The 19,232-nt window shown below is 47.2% G+C and overlaps 1 protein-coding gene across 1 annotated transcript; it reads right to left on the bottom strand.

The window, feature by feature from the left end:
• Positions 1-11,128: 11,128 nt before the first annotated feature.
• On the bottom strand, positions 11,129-13,171 carry LOC119462193 (uncharacterized). The gene is made up of 2 exons (XM_037723540.2): positions 12,420-13,171; positions 11,129-11,142 (listed from the first exon to the last, which is right to left on the bottom strand). Exons 1-2 carry the CDS (start codon positions 13,027-13,029, stop codon positions 11,129-11,131), a joined length of 624 nt encoding a protein of 207 aa, XP_037579468.1. The 5' UTR covers positions 13,030-13,171.
• Between the last annotated feature and the right edge of the window lie 6,061 nt (positions 13,172-19,232).

Genomic DNA, 19,232 nt, shown 5'->3' on the forward strand with positions numbered 1-19,232 from the left:
AGGCGCGCGCTGTTTTCTCGGCCTGGCGTGATGACCGGCAGGCGTGCGAGCCGCGCTTTTTTTTTTTTTTTTTTAGGTGTCCGCAGCAAACACCCGATAGGGGGTGCGCCATTTCATCACGATGCTCCGGGGTCTGTTCCGAGGTATATGCGGAGGATGCGATGACACGGCTGGGAACAAACACAACCGTCGTTTCACAGTGGCATTTCCGCTCCGCTGATGATCTGCCGCAGGCTGAAATGGCTGCCGGCTATACGCGCTGATTGCGTGCCAACTGGCGTGAAAGGAAAAGACTTGGATTGAAAGGTCCGCCTAAGGCCCTAGCATAGTATGAAGGATGAATGAAGCTCTGTCTGGTGTCGGTGTGCTTATTCTGCGTCAGGCCTGTCTGAAACACAGTACGGCGCAACATGCGCTGAAGCTCTTTTTTTTTTTTTCATGGGCTGCGCGCACAATTTGTTCGCATGACTGCGCGAAATTCTGAAGCTCCTGTGTTTGTTCGGCGCCACAATTGTTCCACGCGGCGAAATTTCTTGCTTAACATTGTTGCGTATTATGGCGACGGTAAGTAGTATAGTTCAAGTGCCTCGCGACTCGCTTTCCAGACAGGACATCGTTCTCAAGAAGTCCGCAATAAGTGACGGTGAAACGTGCTGGAAGGGATCCCCAAAATGAAAGCGCATGAGAATCCGGAGAAGCATGACAGACCAAATTTGTCACTGTATTTGGCATAAGCAATGAATTAACCTCAAGAACACACAATGGGGGCTGCAAATATCGTCAAGCACTGTTTTAACTCGAGAAGACAACGTGAAAAGAGGGGTATAAACCTGAACCCGCAGAATATAAAAGAATCTAAAGAATATAACGTTTTTGGTGACAACAAGATAGTATGAAAGTTGAAATACCTAGGTTACAAAACTGTCGGAAGGTCAGGAGTGCGCGGACAAAGAAAAGCGGTTAGGGTCAAGGTTATATGTTTCCTATGTTGCGCAAGTGAGGATGGTGATGATAATGATGCTACTAGATGTTGCGTAAACGGAAGAGTGTTTTTGAAACTGCTACGTGTAAGGAATAGGTACTTTAACCATCTTACGTTGTAAATTAAATTGTGCCTCAATGTCTGAAAGAAACTCATGGGCCATGAGGGACACGTAGTGAGGGCATTGGATTTAACCTCGACCAACAGCAGTTACTTAACGTGCACCCGGTACACGGTAGTTTTTGCATGCAGCCAACATCAGAATGAAGACCCCGTGGCCTAAAATGTAACCCGCGACCTCATGTACAGCCGCGCAAGATCATAGCCACTGAACTGCCGTTGCATGGTAAGTGGCCGGGACTCAAATCAAAAGGTAGACACATTGGTCAGGTAATAAGAATGAATTATAGCTAAGGCAACAAGAGCCAAATAATTATTTTATAGTTATAAGGAAATGCGTTTCCAAACGACGATGAACAAAAGCAAATGTGGGAAACCCGTTCCAAGGACTAGTTTCACTCGTCCACGCATTTCTTCCAAAATATGTTTGACTACTAACTCGTACAGGGATTTCCTGTCGTCTACTGAGTGCCGCGGACGAGTAGGAGTTATTTCATCACTGTGGTCTGAATACTGACCTAGTAAATGGCCCCTGCTTGCCAAATACCTTTTTTAAGGGCGCAGTTGGTGGAAACGAAGTGGAAGTGTAGGTGCTCTGGGTTTTAATAAAAGACTGTGACTACACAGTGCGAATGTGAGTGTTGCTGCCGTTTTGAAAATAATAAAAACGAGGTCATGTGCTTAGACGTAGTCGTAAACGTAGTGGTACTGTACTCGGTATCGACATGTTTTCGGACCTACGTTGTACGAACGGCGACAGTGCAACTAGAGTTAGAGCTTAGACTTGTACTCTCCCGATTCCGCATGTCACTGCAATCTACGGTGTCCGTTATGGGTCACATTTGGAAAAACAAACAAATCAATAACCTCGCCACATAAAAACTACCCGAAAACTTCCACGCATTCGTGGAGATTGGTGTGAAGCAAAGCATTTTTTGGTGTTAACGCAAATGTTAAACCAAATTCTATACAAACGTAACACTAATGATGCACATGTCCGCCTTAATTTTCCCAACGCTTCTCGCTGCTTATGACCGCCAAGCCTCCTAATTTCGATACGCGTGTACGCAGCTAGCATATGCTCGCGTTCTGCATCACGCAGCGTATATCGAAGACATTCTTGTTCTGCTCGGCGCTTCATTCAATTAATCCCCCGTCGCTTGGAGACTCAGTGCATACTTTGGTCCCTTTTTGTGGACGTATTTTACCGTGTTGCAGCTGAACTGTACACTGAGCTGTTTCAGTGGCTGATTTCTTTATTTCTCCGTGACCGACTACTTCTCTGCTTGCTTCTGGTTGCGCCACGCTACAGGAAATCGCAAGCTGCCGCAGCGTTGTGGCGTCATCTATTCAGCCTAGCGTCGCATAGAGGCAAGAATAGTGGATAATGTGGCATTGGGGTTGAGTATCAGACTTGTAACTAATTACTTGTAATAAATTAAATTTTGGTAATTAACGATTGCATTGTTTACTTAGTAATGCTCCCTGTAGGTCAATTACTTTTTCAGTAACTGCTACAAGTTACCACGTAACCAGTTACATTTTCGACGAAACAAGCCGTTACAGGGGACGCCGCTTTGTGAACCTAAATTTGGCAGGAACTACAGAGTCCAAAGGGATGAAAAGATGTACATGGGCTACATCCGTCCCACAATCTGCGTCCTGCAGCTGCACCTGAATCACCAGAACATGCCAGGCTTGCAGATTTGCACAATTCTCTTGGAGGTCGGACCTCTGAGCTTTTCTCATATAATAAATTTCTCTCCCTCAAGCCTTCTCCTCAGTGGTCATCGACTTTGATTCGAAAATCATCAGCTGCGCTACCATCCGAACTTCTAGTTCCAGCGTTGCAGAACAGGTTGTCATTGCTGTTGCATTGACGGACGGTGTACATGACACGATTTATTCAGACTCCGAGACCGCTATCAGTGCCTTTCAGATGGGAATGGTGACTCCCCAGGCCCTACGTATCATCCAAAACGCTAAAGACCTCAAACATCACTCATTGACCTGGTTCCCTGCGCACCTTGGAAACATTGAGGGTGCCTCGGTCAACCCCAACGAGGAGGCACACTCGGCTGCACGAGGTTTGACTGACCGTGCGCCGGGTAATGCGTCCTCTTCTGGGCGACCCGAGCCTCCCTGCTCGTACAACAAGATCTGCAAACACAATTACCTATCAAGAAGACTCTGCCGCACTCCTCGCTGTGCAGGGCCCAGGCAGTCACTCTCAGACTTCTGCAAACCAGCACTTACCCGAGCCCTGCGGCACTGCGCACAATGAACCCCGAACGGTTCCCCAAGCCCGGACTTCCCCTGTGTGGTGGTTATGCGGACTTCGAGCATGCCCTGTGGGGCTGCGCCTCTGCCGGCCCCCCTTTCACCCAAGAGGAAATGATGACGCTTATTAAGGCCCAGGATCAGACCTCTCAAATCCTGGCAGTCCAGAGGGCCTGCAAGAGGGCCGTCAGGTTTGACTTGATGGTCCCCGAGTGGACCTAGCCAGGGGACTTCCAGTTTACTCGCGTTTATTGTGGACCGAATAAAGTTCACTCACTCACTCACTCACTCACTCACTCACTCACTCACTCACTCACTCACTCACTCACTCACTCACTCACTCACTCACTCACTCACTCACTCTCCCTCTCTCATTGGAGCGCTTATAGGCTGCCTTCGTATAGGTGATAAGAGCTGCTGCTGAATTCTTCTTCGCCGAGTGCATTCCATGACTTCTTTGACATAAGACAGAAGCTTCCGGCAGGTAAACTCGTATGTTTCTACCTGTTTTGTATTACGTGGTACTTATTTACACCTAGGTTTGTGAGCGTACCACGCGAACAGTATTTCTAGGGCTGAATAATATGCAGCATCATATTAAATTACATTGCAGATTTGGACACCTTTTCAAGGAACGTTTGCTGGCATCCGTTACAATTGGTCGTTTAAGCCTAAATGGCTAACGAGTGCAGGGCGCCGAGAGGAGGATTGGCCAATAGGCTAACAAAATGAAATGTCTCGTTAGCAATGGCCACTTCGGACGCTGGTGCCAGGGAATCACCTAATACGATTTTTCAGTTTCTCACTGGCCCTGTCGGGAACGCCTTCCCCTTCACGATCTGCCAAAAGCCTTGCAACACACTGGGTCGATTGTTTGCCATTTCTTGCCACTGTCACATTGCCAGCACGGTGTATTGCAACATCTCTGCGAGGCGAGATTTCTTGGCGCGGTTGCACTCTATATCTCGCTGAAAAGTTCACGCCAGTGGGGCAGCTAAAAGATCACTCCTTGAAGCCCTATAGATCATTCATTCATGTCTTTGCCTGCACTAGGGGCAAAAAAGTTTTAAAGACAACGTCTTCTTTGCTGACTTCACACTCATTTGGCGCATCTGGTATATGCCTTTACTGCAGCCACTTCCAGAAAAAAACTGTGGGCTTGGTGACTTGTATATGTCGTATGAACATGAAAATGGTGTCAAATGATGTCTTTCCATGTCAATAGTGTTTCATGTCAACAATAGTAAGCAACTAAGGATGTAATCATAAAGGAGAATAATTAGCCATAAGCACTCGGTGCTAATAGAGTGCGCGATATTTTGCTATTAGAGCAATCTGCCAAGTATGCGCTAACTTACACGCACGCCCAAAGTATCCCAGATGTTCGTAAACGCGCCACGCTTTCGCCTACGCACGTCGAATTTGCGTGCTGTTGAATACAAGGTTTTCTTTGTTAACAACGTCTCCTTCACTGACTGTACGCGGGTTTGGCATATCTGCAGGTATCTGGCTATCTTGTGACCACTCCCAGGAAAAAAAAAAGAAAAGGTCAACCATGTATCGACGCTAAAGAAGGTAATGTCGACGTAATTGGACGTGAGATATGATACGAATAGGATACGAAATGACTGAATAATGAAGATGACAAAGAGAGGGAATACAGAGATGTAATCAAAATTTAACCATCGAATCATATGGATCCCCATGTACGTCGATCTTGTCTTCTTTAGCACCGATACTTAGTTGTCCTTTTCTTCTTTATAGTTAGGTTTTCGTGAACGATGCGATATATTGGGGACACTCTTGTAACACCGGGTCTGCTGCGCTCTTAGCGCATCTGTGCTGTTCACGACAAAGTGTTCCCCCATATGATGTTTGCAGTTGGCAGCATCAACCATGAACTTCAGTCTGGAGACTAGCGATGCTTTGCACTACAACGAGCTCCATAGCAACTGCGCAGGTAACGCGTTACTGTAGGAATGGGAAAGTGTTCGCCGTTGGGGAGTGGAATCTTGGTAAATATTAGCATACACGCTCTTTGAGACTCAGAAGAAGCGGACGAACGGTGAAAACGTGGGCGCCGATTTTTTTTCTTGGATTATGCATTGCTTGTTGTAATTTGCACAGTTGCGTACATATAGTATATGCGCCTTGTATGTTTCTTCCTTTTACAGTTAGATACATTTGGCCCTCTGATACATACAGTGGCTGCGGGAACTAGAAATATGCCACTGCTATTTTCGCTGCAGCGTATCAACGCCGAACACTTGCAGTGTGCATGAGGTCATTCCTTATTCAGAACAAGGAACTGCTCTTTTGCCCGTATACAACAGCGTGACCTTTCTTTCCATATCTGTCTACAAAGTTAAAGACAATTCCACAGTGCTTCACGCTATACTATATGTGCGATACTGAAGACCCGAATTTTGCTTCAGGAACGCAACCATCAGTGTACACGGCAGCATGATAGCGGAAGTGTCGCTCACTGTGGCTACGACAGCTGCGAAATGATCGCGTCACGCTGGCCGTGTATCAGTGATCAAGGTGCGCATTTTCCGCTTGTAGTACATCCACGCGCAGCAGGCTGTACGACAACGCGGAAAGCTTACGACATCGACATCGCGGCCAGCCGCAGGGAGTCGCCACACGATCAAAGCGCGGGGCCTCGTCATCCGTCAGCGCTCACCGAGGACGCGTCACGCCCAGCCCTCAATTAGTGCGCCACGCCGGTAGTTTTCCGTGCCAATAAGAAGCTGCGTTAAATAACCGCTCAGCAGCGTGCCATTAGGCGGGGACCTCCCCTGTGAGGCTGGCGAACGATATAATAACCGGGGCACTTTGCTCCCCGGAGAGCAGGTGGCGGGAGCTCCACAAGTTCAGGATGTCGTTGCGAGCAGCTATTGTGCTGTCTGCCACGGGCAACTTAAAGAAAAATTTTAAAGTGTTCGCTCAAACACCCGGTATATTCAGACAAGATTGTATGAATATATAGATATCACGCGCGTTCAATTCTGTCCTGCACCGGAAAACTTTTAACCTTCTTTTTTTGTCATTAAAGAGTTCCACATAACCAGTACCAGATAGATACCCAGTGACCCAAGTTGGCGGGAGAATGGTTACATGGAGAAACCGACTAACAGACACCGGAAATTGCGCAAGGTATCCTAAGAATGCTAATCGCATCAATCACCGCAAAAGCTCGGTCAACAAACAGCGTTGCTCCTTACCTATATGTGTAGTTATTCTGTGCATGATGAACGAATGTTGTAGAGACAGGGGTTGACGGATGTTTTGTCTCACTTTTTTTTTAAACCTCGTATGCTTAATATTGTGCTGGCATTGGAGGGACTACGATTATGCGAGGACATCGAGGAAGGAGAAAAACTAGGAGGAAGCGTGATGTCAAGCAGCTAGCCACGGCGAGGCACTTTCCTCGGACGCCGCCGCTCCGTTCATTCGGGACCCACCTGAGCGTTAATTATTGGGAAATAGGCCTGACAATGTTGCCGAACCTCTGAAGGCGTTGTTTGATTCGCGGTTGCTCTTTGTGATGCCCTCGTCGCCAATCAGCTCTATCTACTCTCTCTACTCTCTCCCATACCCTGCGCGCTCTGGGCAGCCGTAAATTACCACTTGGTCATTGCGTGGTGAGGGCCTGTTTCCCACGAACCTTTGCTCTATGCTTTTTTATGACTAGGCTTCAGAATTGTAAGGTGACGCTCCCCCCTAGTTTGTTTCCTTCTTTCAGGTGTACATAGCTCTGAGGACGCGGTAGAACTTCAGGTCAGCATTGATGGGTCTTTCGCTCTCGCAACCGTAAACGGCAAATTGTTACAAAGCTTGAATGGCGACGCTGCTTGAACGGAAAATGACATCGCCTGGAGGTGCCGTCGTTTTGCAAAATTACTAAGCGCAAGTACTATCATAGTCGCACCATAAAGGCTGCCTAATGCGTGTGAGGTGTGTGTAGGGATTGCAAATTGATTGGTGGCGAAAATTACAATCAAAACCACTTCGTTGCTATGATGTCGGCTTGCTACTTACTCTAAGGTGCAAGTTAACGTGGAACAAGGCGTCACTGACATCTCTACTGCCGCCATCAGTGTATGGTTAGCGGCGCCTGTGGTACTCTTGAACAATAGTATATATGATGTTCACCTTTTTAAAGGGTCGTTCAGAAATGATGTACTATAGTATGAAACATCCATGAGCACAGAGGCTATATGAAGCTAGAAATTGGAAATTGTGTCCAATATAAGATGTATCCTTCTGCAAATTCGGTAGATTAATATTTCCGTATTCTGTCGTAGTAACCAGATTCTTGGATAGATGTATTGCGTGGCATAATAATCTAGTAAAATCTTGAAACCGGTAACTTAGCGTTTCCCAAAGTACTCGAGATTTTAACACCATCCTAGCAATGCTACTTCAAGGTCGACTTAAAGAGAACGTCACACAAGTGCAACGATTATCGCGCGCGATGAAAGCAAAATTAACGCCAATCCAGCAGCTGTCGTAAAATTAAAAACCTGTTATAGCGCGTTACACAAGTGTAAAAGATATCTTCAGTCAGTAAAAGCAAGAACCAATCCTGTAGCTAAAATGACCAATCACTCAATCCCTGCTTCGTGATATCTGTAAGAATTCAGTGAACATTTCGGTCGCATGTAAGACCGCAATATTCGAATTAATGCACTCACTCCTAGCGAAAAGCTCTCGGGAAATTAAGGGCGCTATCAATGACGCTCCAAGTTGATAAAAAAAATAATAATAATAATAAAGCGACAAGTTGAATAACGGGTCTGCTTCGGTGAAGAGGGTATCTGAGCAAAAAAGAAAAAAAAAAAGAAAAGGAAACCAGAGCACTCCATTAGCTCGCACCATCGTTCAGCTGCAGTTTTTCTAGTCCGTTGCCCTTCACGTCATCTTAGATTAAACCTCACAGCGCTTGATATCCAAACGGAAGAAAACGCGTGCCGCCTATACGAAATGCTGGCGTTACGTAATGACGTTGACGATGCGGTTAAAGTTGTACCACGTGATAAAAACAAAACGCCCTCATAGACGTGGCCATGTAGCAATGTAGGGCTATAACGAACGCTTCCGGGCCACCACAGCAGCATCCTTTTTTTTTTTTCAGCACGTCCTCTTCGTATGCTGCAGTTATCGTGAAGCCTCATCACTTGCTTCACTTAGCGTACAGGCTTCTTCCTCTCTCTCTCTCTCTCTCTTTTCATCTTGCGTCTGTTAACTTTCAGTCTTCATCCATCACATTTTTGTTTCCCTTTTCGGGCGGACAGCTCTCTGACATTCTGCGTACGTGAAGCGCGCGTGGCCATTAAAATAGCAGCGCTGAGAGTGTATATTGGTGATGAGATTGGAAGTGCCTGTGACCTCCCACGTTGGTCTCATACGTCGATATAGGGTAAGAATGCCCTAGATGCCGAAATAGGGTATGCGGAAATTTTGTAAAGACCTTATTCTATGAAAAAAAAGTGCGAATAATGTTAATCGATAGAGCCAGCAGGCCCTGGATCATTTCTGCCTGCCGTGCTGCAGCGAATGCTAGCTATTTGTACTCGAGACACCATTGAGGCCGTGATTCTGCACCGCAATACACCACACACCTCTACCATTTGTGAGGCAGTAGTTGGGACAATATTCAATCTGCCCGAAAGACTCGACGAAATCCCATTCCAGCCCACAATGATGACGATCACACACAGCTGACGAAGAGGAACGATAAACGTATGATGATAATAATAATATTAATGTACATATGAGGAAAAAGTTTGCAGTAAATGCCCGGATTGTATATCAGACGCGACTTGCAAAGAGGTGATCTCCCCGAGCTGTCTTCAAGTCTGATGAGGATAGAACACGGGCGAGAAAAAAAAAAGTTGCGGTCTTCATTCTCGGGCACAGCGAACTTGACACAGATCACTTCCTTGTTCCTTTCTTTGGTGTATGAAATGCGTGCAAGCGCGTGAGGCCAGGGTTGAACCACACTATTACAAGTCTGTATCGGCAAGTGTCAACCGATACGCCGACTTATCTGCCGCCAGTTTCTTTCACTTCTCCGCAGTGTCATTCGTGCTGCATAAAAACCGTCCGAATTAAATAATGGGTCTCGCTAAAGTAAGGGTTCACCGTGCATTGATAGCGACGGGAAAGCAATGTCACCGAATATGGTAGACGCAGCTATAGGAAACCGCTTTCGGTACCGTGCTTCTGTTACGTTTTTCATGATACACCTATCTTCCAATGGACTTGCAAAGTACGCTGCCGGCAGCCACATAAATATCTATCTGTACAGCGCTCCTTCTCAAAAGGAAAGAAATAAGGAGGGATGGAAAGGTACAGGTGGGATAAATTAAGGACGAACGAAGGCACTAAAAAGTATAGAACGAAGGAAAAAACAAACAAAAAGCCAATAAGGTACGAAATGACGGAAGGAAGGAAGGAAGGAAGGAATAGGGAGAGAAGGAACGAAAGAATGTAGAAAGGAAGGAAGGAAGAAAGAAAAAAGAGAAACAACCAAAAGAGGAACGGAAGCAGGAAAGCCAGGATGTAAAGAAGGAATGAAAGTACGAAAGGAGAAGAAGGAAAGGGAAGAAATGAGAAAAGTAAGGAAGGAGAAAAGAAGCAAGAAAAGAGCAACAACGAAAGAAGGAATGAAAGCAAGCAAAAGGAACGAAGTGGCAAATGAGTTCTGCCGAATCCCGCATGGCTGGAGGGAGCGACCGCCCCGGAAAAGCGTGGGTCCCGGGTTCGAATCCCGGACCAGGCCGAATTTTTCTTCCCCTGCGAAGCTTTATTTCTGAGAAACCCGTATTGGTTTCCTCTGTAGCTTTCGGCTACATTCGGGTGGATGATAATTTTCCCTTTTCCTTTTTGAAGCAAGATATTAATGCAGAAAGATGGAAGAAACGAAATAAATAAGGAAAGTATAAAGAAAGAAAAAAGTAAGTAAGGAAGAAAGAAAAGAGAAATAACGATAGAATAAAGGGGAAAGAAAGAAGAAAGAACGAAATTATGTAAGGAAGGAAGGAAGGAAGGAAATGAAGTAAGTGACGTAGTAGTTCCGAAAAGGGCTATATAGTCCGTGCACTCGGTCGGAGACAGAATAGAAATTTAAGACGCGGTTCAGCTACGTCGTGCAATATAAAAGCCGCATTTATATTATTCTGATGCTACCGCCTCAACGCATCCTAGACACACTGGATAATAGTGAAGTGCCATTGTTCGCACTTTGGGATATAAGGCATAACCATAGGTGGCTCCTATGCGCGCCATGCATGTGTTAACGCACTGGCTCGTTTAGATCGTGCTAAGCGCGGCAGTGTATTTCCTGTGCATTGATTCAACGCGCAGAAATGTCACGTGTCTACCGCGTTAATGCTGCATTGCGTTGCACAGATTACTTATGCATGTGTTCCCGCGAACGCGATGCGAAAAATATGTGAAGCTCTGTACTGTAACTGTCAGACACTCGCGAAACTGGTAATGAGATTCTAAGACGAGCGAAACGTAACGGCAATTTGTGTAATGCCCCGACACGCGAAATCTGCAGAAGGATTCAATCACTACCAGTATGCTGACGCTAGATCATTAGCATTTCATTTCGAACATTTTTGCGTCAAGAAACATTCTAAACACAAGCAGGCTTGAAAGAACGCTTTAACGTAGAACGAACAAAAGAATCGGAACGTGACGCTGCTGCAACAAAGCCACCCAGATTCACCTTCACGCGTTGAAACCTGTACGCAGAACGGCAGAATATTCTAAAGGCGCATTATTTTATGTTTGTCATTGAAGCTTCTATTTTTTCCCTCGCTGGATGTCTGACTTTCATGAGTTATAGAAGCGCAAATCGCGCCCCTCTCCCGTATTTTTTTCTTCCTTGTACTGCCCAATATTGGATGATCCTGCTTCGCATCACCTCTATCTGCTTAGTCGTCTTTCGAGGCAAGAAGCTAAGCGCGTAACTGGTAGACCTCCGTTTGATAACCGTCATCCTGTGCAGCGTCCATCGCCATAAAGAACGGCGCCGTCCACATATAAAATTCTCTGCAAACCGGATGCATTTGTTTATGGCCGCCCGTTTATGGGCGTCGGTGAACTACGTCGTAAAGACTCCTTCCTCGTGATTATGTGTGTCAACAGGTAGTACATCTGAAATGCAGCTTCCAGTTAGCTATAGAAAAACTTTGTTTTTGTTTTATGGAAGTCGACACGCAGTGTCGGCTAAGCTACTATATGATGGGAATGCAAGTTGGCATTTTATCGCCACTGACGCAAGTTTATTGCAGCCTTCCAGGTAGGCTCCTTCGGTGCAATGACCGGCATCTGGATAAAGTTTAGCTCTAGCGCAATGGGCTCAAATCTCAGACAAACTCTGCGCTATAGATCTAGCGAAGAAGCAAGACGCTCATCTGCCGTGTAAGATACTGTATGTACACCCCTCGCTTGAAAGAGTGCACAAGAAAAAGAAAATCCAAAATGAGCCGACGAAGACGAAGTAGAAGTCTTAGTGGAACGTCAGGGTAGTCGGTGCGTGTTCTAGCTCAGCTTCTCTTGGTTTGAGCATTTGCAAGCGTCTGCCCGCCATCGAAGACAAATTGCAGGAATATCCAGGGATAGGAAGGTAGCTGCCCCTATCGCCTGCAAGGTATTATGACTTCGGCCAGAGGGTGAAGTCACGTATGACTTCTACGGCTTGTGCCGAGGTAACCCTGCTACTGCGGTCAGAAAGTTAGTCTTGTGGGGCCAGGATTTCGGGGCAGCACCTTGCAATACACGTCACTCAACTACGTACAATAACTAAAGTATCAATAACTGCATTACGCAACAGCCACGAGAACTAGGTACAATATGCAATAAAAAGCAAATACCAACAAAAAATAACAGACGAAATCATTAGTTGTGTGAGCAGTCCCGCATCATTTACAGGAGATGCGATTAACACCAAGTCCGGTATAGTGACTCGCACATTCAGCGAACGTGACTATATGTAGTAACGCTCTGCGTGATTTACCTGAAGGCATAGGAGGCGTGCCGTAGCGTCGAGTAATACGTCCGATTAGCAGTCCGCAGCCACCCTGCAGGCCTCCCAAGAGGAAATGTACCAGGAACGCGCACAGACATATCCACCAGCCCCAGGCGCCCTCGGGGTAATAGTGCTGTGTAATGGTGGCGATCAGGCGCTCATCCATGGCGATCGAGACGGCGGTCTGCTGGCGACCCGCCGGCACCGGACATCGCTCGTCGCCCGCTTGAGTCCACACCTGGCCATTGGGCCCCACAAGCACCGAGACACTGCGGGCTCGACGAAGTCTGTGAGACCGCGACGGCGCTTCGCCGTGGTGTCTTCTCCTGTGGGGACACGACAAGCGGTGTCCGTCGGGACATAGTGAATCACAGTCAACTTTTTGTTCGTGCTCTTCTATGGACAACCTCGCTGATACGGGAGGCACTACCAGGGACTTGGATCGTGTCTTCTCACTGAGCGGGGACTGGCAGAAGTGCCGGCGATCGTGGTGGGGAGACAAGAAGTCCGGTGATGAGGTCAAGATGCTGCGATCAGTGGATCCAGCGCTACTGTTGCGACACAGGTCCTCTCTGATGACGTCGACGGCAGTCGCCATTACGGCTTTATGTATTTTCACGGTCGTGTCTGTTACGATCCTTAGAGAGTGACATGGCGGAAAAGACTCGTTTCATTACTGAAACGTATGATGCGTATGTATGACCGAGACAGTCTCTCAGCTATGCTAGCTTTGACAAATAACGCATGGCTACTACGCATTTGTGCCCCTCGGTATACCTTGTATCACTCATTCCGGTCAGCCTTACAGCAGGAGCACCAAAGAAATTTCAATGCTTTACTGCTTGAGCAATTTGACGATAATTTTCTTGGAAGATCACTTGATTTGAACACGAGCTCTCTCTGTCAGATATTCGTTCAATTCGAAGGTCGTTATGTCAAACCGGGCGAACTTTTAAACAACTACCTGTGTCAACTTTGTCACCTCCGATTGTATTGAGCTGCCAATAATTTGATGGCTTAAGGACACGTTTCCCGCGGACATGAAACACTCACTTGACCACCTCACATATAAAGGGTGCACCGTAGTGGTTGACGTTGTCGATCAATAATGGTAAAGTACACAGTGATGGTAGGTGTTCCACGAAGCGCAGCTGGACGGATAAAATCACCAATACAACCGTATATTTCTATACAACGTGTATGAGGAAAGCGATGCAAGAGTAAAGTGGCCCCGTGAATCGATCTTTGAGTAATTAAAAACGCCACTAATCTTTGCATTGATATTAAAGCTTTACATAATTGCAAGCACTTAGCCTGTGACACTCACGCAACCCCTAGTTACTAAATAACGCATCCGACTTGTCCACGTTGCTAGCGAGCGGTGACGCGGCTGTAAAAGCATGTGCACATTCGCAAAATTCACTGCACCACATTCCACACGTTGCTTGGCGAAGCACGGACAACACTCCTTGGATGTCATCGGCGAGCAGCGAACAGGTCAGGCAGTGGGGATACCTCGGAGGACGATGACAGCTCTGCTAGCATCTTCCAGAGTGCAGCACGCGTCTTGCGCGAAGCGACAGCCGCGGCGAACAGTGACACCAGCTTCGACACCGTTCCTCAGAGGACAGAGCGCAGAAGAAAGCAGGAAATACGACGACGCGTATGCATGTGACCACCGCGCCTTGCATCCTATAGATACAAACACGGCAGCGGCAATATCGCGGTCTCACGAATGCGAGCGGCCTATGCCGACTGCGGACAACATCGACCGCGTCGCTTTTGATAGGCTCTCCGTGGGCACAATCGGACGTACGGAGGCTCACACGCGCACGAACGCACAAACGGCGACAGGCGGCGATCCACAATCGGAAGCCGGCTCTCACGCCCACACACACTCACGAGTAGGGATCGCGTTTGGAAGGCAGCCGAGGTATTCCGTCGGCGAGTCCCGAAGACGATGCTGGCGAATTATGCAGATGGCTTGGGCCGCATCGGAGAGCTTGTCAGTGACACCGCCGGAATAATGGAAACAACACTCGCCTCGCCGCTTGGGAACAGACAGAGCAGCAAGAACAGGGAGACGGCCTGGCTGGCGCGAACAACAGCTACAAGGAAGACGACGGTGGATGCGGGAGTAGCTATAAGCTTTCCTTGAAGCGATATGGAAGCGAGCACGTCCGCACGAAGCCTGTCGGCGGTCAGGCGGGTCGGTCTTGTCAGTGGGCTCGGCGCTCAACCGCCCTGTCTTCGCACGTCGTCATTTCGATCGGCGTTCATCGCTGCTTCCGAGGAAAATACAAACGCGAGCAGCTTTCGGTGCGCTCACGGGGGACCCACTGTTTTCTCCCTCGAAGGAGACAACGGGAGAGGGCGAAGGGGCTCGCCCCTTGGCCCGATTGATGCATGACCGAGGCTGACCGGCCGTCGGGAGCGCGTGACAAACCCGACAAGCACGGCAGACCGTAAGAAAGCGGTGGCGATGACGGCGCGCAGCGCTCGCCAAGGCATGGGTGCGCGCGCGCCTTGAGGCTTCCCTGCCGGCGGGTTTCTTCTCGCACTCGTACACATCGCACGCCGTCCTCGCGTATGCACGCCGAAACGCTTGGATATCGGTCGTCGGCGAGGGGCTCGCCGAGACTTCTCTCACCGGTGGGATCAGAAGCAAGTAAACGATAAAGTAACCGAAAAAAAAAAAAGGGGGGGGGGGGGTCGAAGGCGAGGGGGGGCTTTGCCGGCCTCACATGCCCCCAACGAGTCCGCTCGCGCCATTGGGCGCACCGAGCGTTGATTGCAGCGGCTAGGGCGGTCTGGGAGGCGGCGGCACGCGGAGGCCGCAGTATAAGCTTCGGGATCAGCGGCGGCCACGCCACGCGCATGACGATTGCGCTCGCGTTTCCGCGTGTTTACGCGTCTGTTCGCGCTTTGACGCGTCGTGTGGTTCGGACGTGCTTCCTGCGGAACGCGTGATCCGGGGCCGACGCGAGCAGCAGGGGTCGGATCGTGGTGAACCTCGTTACCTCCACGTGCCGTGCCGTGCTGCTCACTATTTCATTGTTCTTATTTTTCTCGTCCTCCACTGCTCTCCCCCCTTTTCTGGCCAGTCATGCAGCGGTGTCGTGCTTGCATTGTCAGAGAAACCTCCGATAACGTATACTAACTCGGTCATGGCATTTGCTACGCGCACTGCTACGACCTTTGCATCTTTTCGCAGTCAAAGGCGAGTGACATGTTATTCTTCGTCAGCATATTGTACACGTCGCTGTTCTAGTTCTGCTCGAGTATTCAAGAAACAGTTAAAAACGTGGAAGGAAGAAACCTTGATGTCGAAAACACGTCGTTCGCGGAGATGTCATGGCAATCTGCATCTCGTCCAGCGCGTCCGCGACGTGCTGGACAGTGTCTGTGTGTACGTTCTTTCTATGTGTCGTAAAACCATAAAGAATGGATGAATGATTCATGAGTAAAAGTGTGCGACGTAACGCCTGATGGATGACATGACTACAGAGAGTTCGCGCTGTAGGAGAGAACGCGAAGTGATTTGCTATCTCTGCCTCTCAAAAATTAAGAGTAAAGAAAATGCCCGCGCAAGTCGGTCAGTTCTTCACGGTTTTACGACTTCTTAAGTTTGCCTTTAAAATGCCCTTCCAGGAGCTTCAGAATCTGCTCTTTCTTATCTTGTCTGTATATTTCTCCGTGTGCGCGGCCTTCCTGATTGATTTACTTGCACTGGGGTAAGAATAAGCTTTTTACTAGGGTAATCGCGAATGATTGATGTAGCTTCAGAACAGGGTAGCAATTCAGCTGTTTTTCAATTTCTTGTGGTTTGTAATGCCAGTCTAGCAGTGCGGTTAACTGTGGGACCACGCGAAGAGTTTTGAAAGCATCTGTGTGCTGCTACTCCATCTCACTTAGGCTCTAATATTTATTTGTTCCTTCCATCTTCCATCAGCTCACTCGGATGTGCCTTCTGTATATCTTGTTCAAACAGTGGACGTTGGCTATTATGAATGCGTTAAAGCATCTCGCAGTTTGATCCTTTCGCAGCCAGTCCTGGTGCTGGCTCGTTTTGTGTCTCGGCTAGTATACTTACACATTTTCCCCGCTTTCTGAGAAACAGAGAATCCTCTAGAAAGTCTGCAAGAAGCCAAGTTGAAAGTCAGTCACAGATATGCGTACCTTCCACACTAACCGCACAAAAACCAGCTGTGCATCAGAATCTATTGAAAACTGTGTTCATGGTAGCATACACTGATAGTTCAGCCACCGCTGACATACGCACACGGAACAGCTGCCGTGGACTGTTTTGGCCCGGATGATGACCATCATTCTACATGCAATATAAGCCATGTCACTACACCAACAAAAACGAAAATTGAAAGTCTTGAAGGGGCACAAAAAGAAAGGCTAAGTCAGTTTATTCTGTCACAACTTTATTATTTTTGTTAATTTCGTGGTAACTCGCTGATTAGAAAACAAAATGGAGGTCAAAGTTTCATTTTCTTTTTAATTCGCGCCGGAACCTCTGCACCAGCACGTATGCATGACGTCCCGTTTTCTGAAGTATATTGTCGCATTAGCGCTGTTCTGGCTCGGTGAACTTCCTAAAACTTTTAAAGTTCAGTCTTTGGACTGGAACTTAGTCCATCTTTGCCGATAAAAAATTAACTAGGTTGGAGCAGAGACCGTCGAAATGCATGACGTCACGCCTAGCTGGGTGAGAAACTTCAAGACGGCGTCTCCATTCGCCTTTCACTTTTGCGTTTTCTATAGCTTACTAAGCGTCTTTTTACGTTAATCGTTTGTTTTCTCTTTTTTTCAATTCTAAAAGGTAATTTACTAACACTGATCGAATTATATATTTTTTAGGGCCCCTTTCTCACATATGCCCACAATGCTATCCATCCAGGCGGGTATCATTTGTGATTCTCAAATTACATTAGAGAAACTTCGATGTGTTTTGGCCTCCATGTTCGCTTATAGGAAAGTATCAATATTAGTGAATAAGTCGAGGATTCACACTGCTCATCATGGTATCAGTAGATAGATTTCGTTTGTAGTGCAACGAATACGTAAGCACGCGAAATTAGAACAGATGACTGGCTCCGTCCAGTCCTGTGCGTATGTTCCTATCACCCAACAAGCAGAACGAATGTAAACCGACTCCCCCAACTGCCCACCTTTCCTCAGAAAATTCCTGCATGTCCCCTTTAGTCACGTTATAGACATTTGTGTACGTGACTTATTTTTGCCATTTCTGTGCAGCTGTGGCAAGGAATAGAGCACAAAAAATAATCTTAGGGTAAAGTAAACGCTCTGCTTACCTCGTACCTTTATTTTACTTCTGAGGGAAATCTATCGCAACCGAAGATCGCTTTGGAGAAGCAACTACAGTTTTTGACGGTAGGTGTGACGTGGGAAACGAAATTATTTTGTTCTTTCTAGTAAAGCTACCTCCTTGCCGATAGGCGGCAGCCCAGTCAACAAACACGCCGTATATGAAGTAAAGTCTTCTGTCTGTCTGTCCGTCCGTCCGTCTAGTAACGCTTGCAATCTATTGAAATAATTACCTTGTGCAGGTAATTGACACTAGTGATTCAATTCTTTTTATGAGGAAACGCATCATTACAGTGTACACAATAATTACATACTTAATTACTCTGTGATTATGGTGACTTATCATAAAATGCAGAAACAGTCATTCTACCACCTCGACAATTCTTCTTAATGGAGTCTGCAGCACCTTAGCATAGAATTATGTAAATTTCATACATTTGTCGACAGTTGATCATAATTCGTGACTGAAGGGGATATATGGGTCCCCCGGGGGAGGAACACGCTCATGTAGATGGTGCAAGTGCGCATCAGCGCGTCGGTCCGTCTGTATTCGTTTACGGTGGCACACAATCTGTGTGTCTTTATAAAACATTTGGAACACTTCTGCTTTGAGAAAACATGTTTCTTTTCTTCTGTTCGGTTGATATCTAATGCTTATTGTCGCCGGTCACTTAACCGAAGTTATTTAACAATTCACGAACTGCTCCATTGCCGTAATTCAGGAATAATTAGAGTAGCGCGTTTTGTAAAGCCGCGACTATTTTTGTTAAACATGGACATTTTAAATTGGCCTGCATATGTGGTATGCAACCTATGCGAATACAAGAAAGCGCATGTATTAGGAGGGGAACCCTCTTCTCTTATATGGCAGAATGCAAGAGCGGAAGGTCGCTTGTGGGTGCTGGTCGAGCAAAGGAAGAGAGCCTCTGTGTATGAAGGGCAGGTCGCCTCCTCTCACCCCACATTCTTTGCGTATATTTCGGCTACTAACAATCCATTTTTCAATATTTATTGTTGCAAAGCGCTCCCTGGACGACGCTTTACAACTTTTATTGCATAACTAACATTCGGGACAGGGCCCTGGTGAGGGGCGCTTTGAAATTTTGGATAGGCCCGTCAAGGAAACATTTTTTTTTTTTGTATTCAACTCCCTGGCAGTGGGGGGCACGCAGGCTGCTGCCTGGTTAGCCCATAGGTTATTCAGGCCTGGTTTAGATGTTCGTGTGAAGGTTACCTGTGGCTAGCTTTCAATTCCCCTGCTTGTTGTCTTTCAAAAAGCTTGGGGGTTCACAGAATCTGACAGAACTTATTGCTTTACTAATGGCGACTCAGGCCAGGACAACCTATGACATACCTATGACAGGCCGCCATAGCATCGAGATGAACTAGCCTAAACAGTGGTAGTTGGTAAATTATGCGAATAGATTATAGATAAAGCAGAAGACACAGAAAAGTGGATGGAGG

This window comes from Dermacentor silvarum, chromosome 8 (genome assembly GCF_013339745.2).
Source record: "Dermacentor silvarum isolate Dsil-2018 chromosome 8, BIME_Dsil_1.4, whole genome shotgun sequence".
Taxonomy (NCBI): Eukaryota; Metazoa; Arthropoda; class Arachnida; order Ixodida; family Ixodidae; genus Dermacentor; species Dermacentor silvarum.

Excerpts from the sequence above, each read along its gene's own strand:
- LOC119462193 (XM_037723540.2), bottom strand. The coding sequence starts at position 13,029 with ATGGCGACTGCCGTCGACGTCATCAGAGAGGACCTGTGTCGCAACAGT.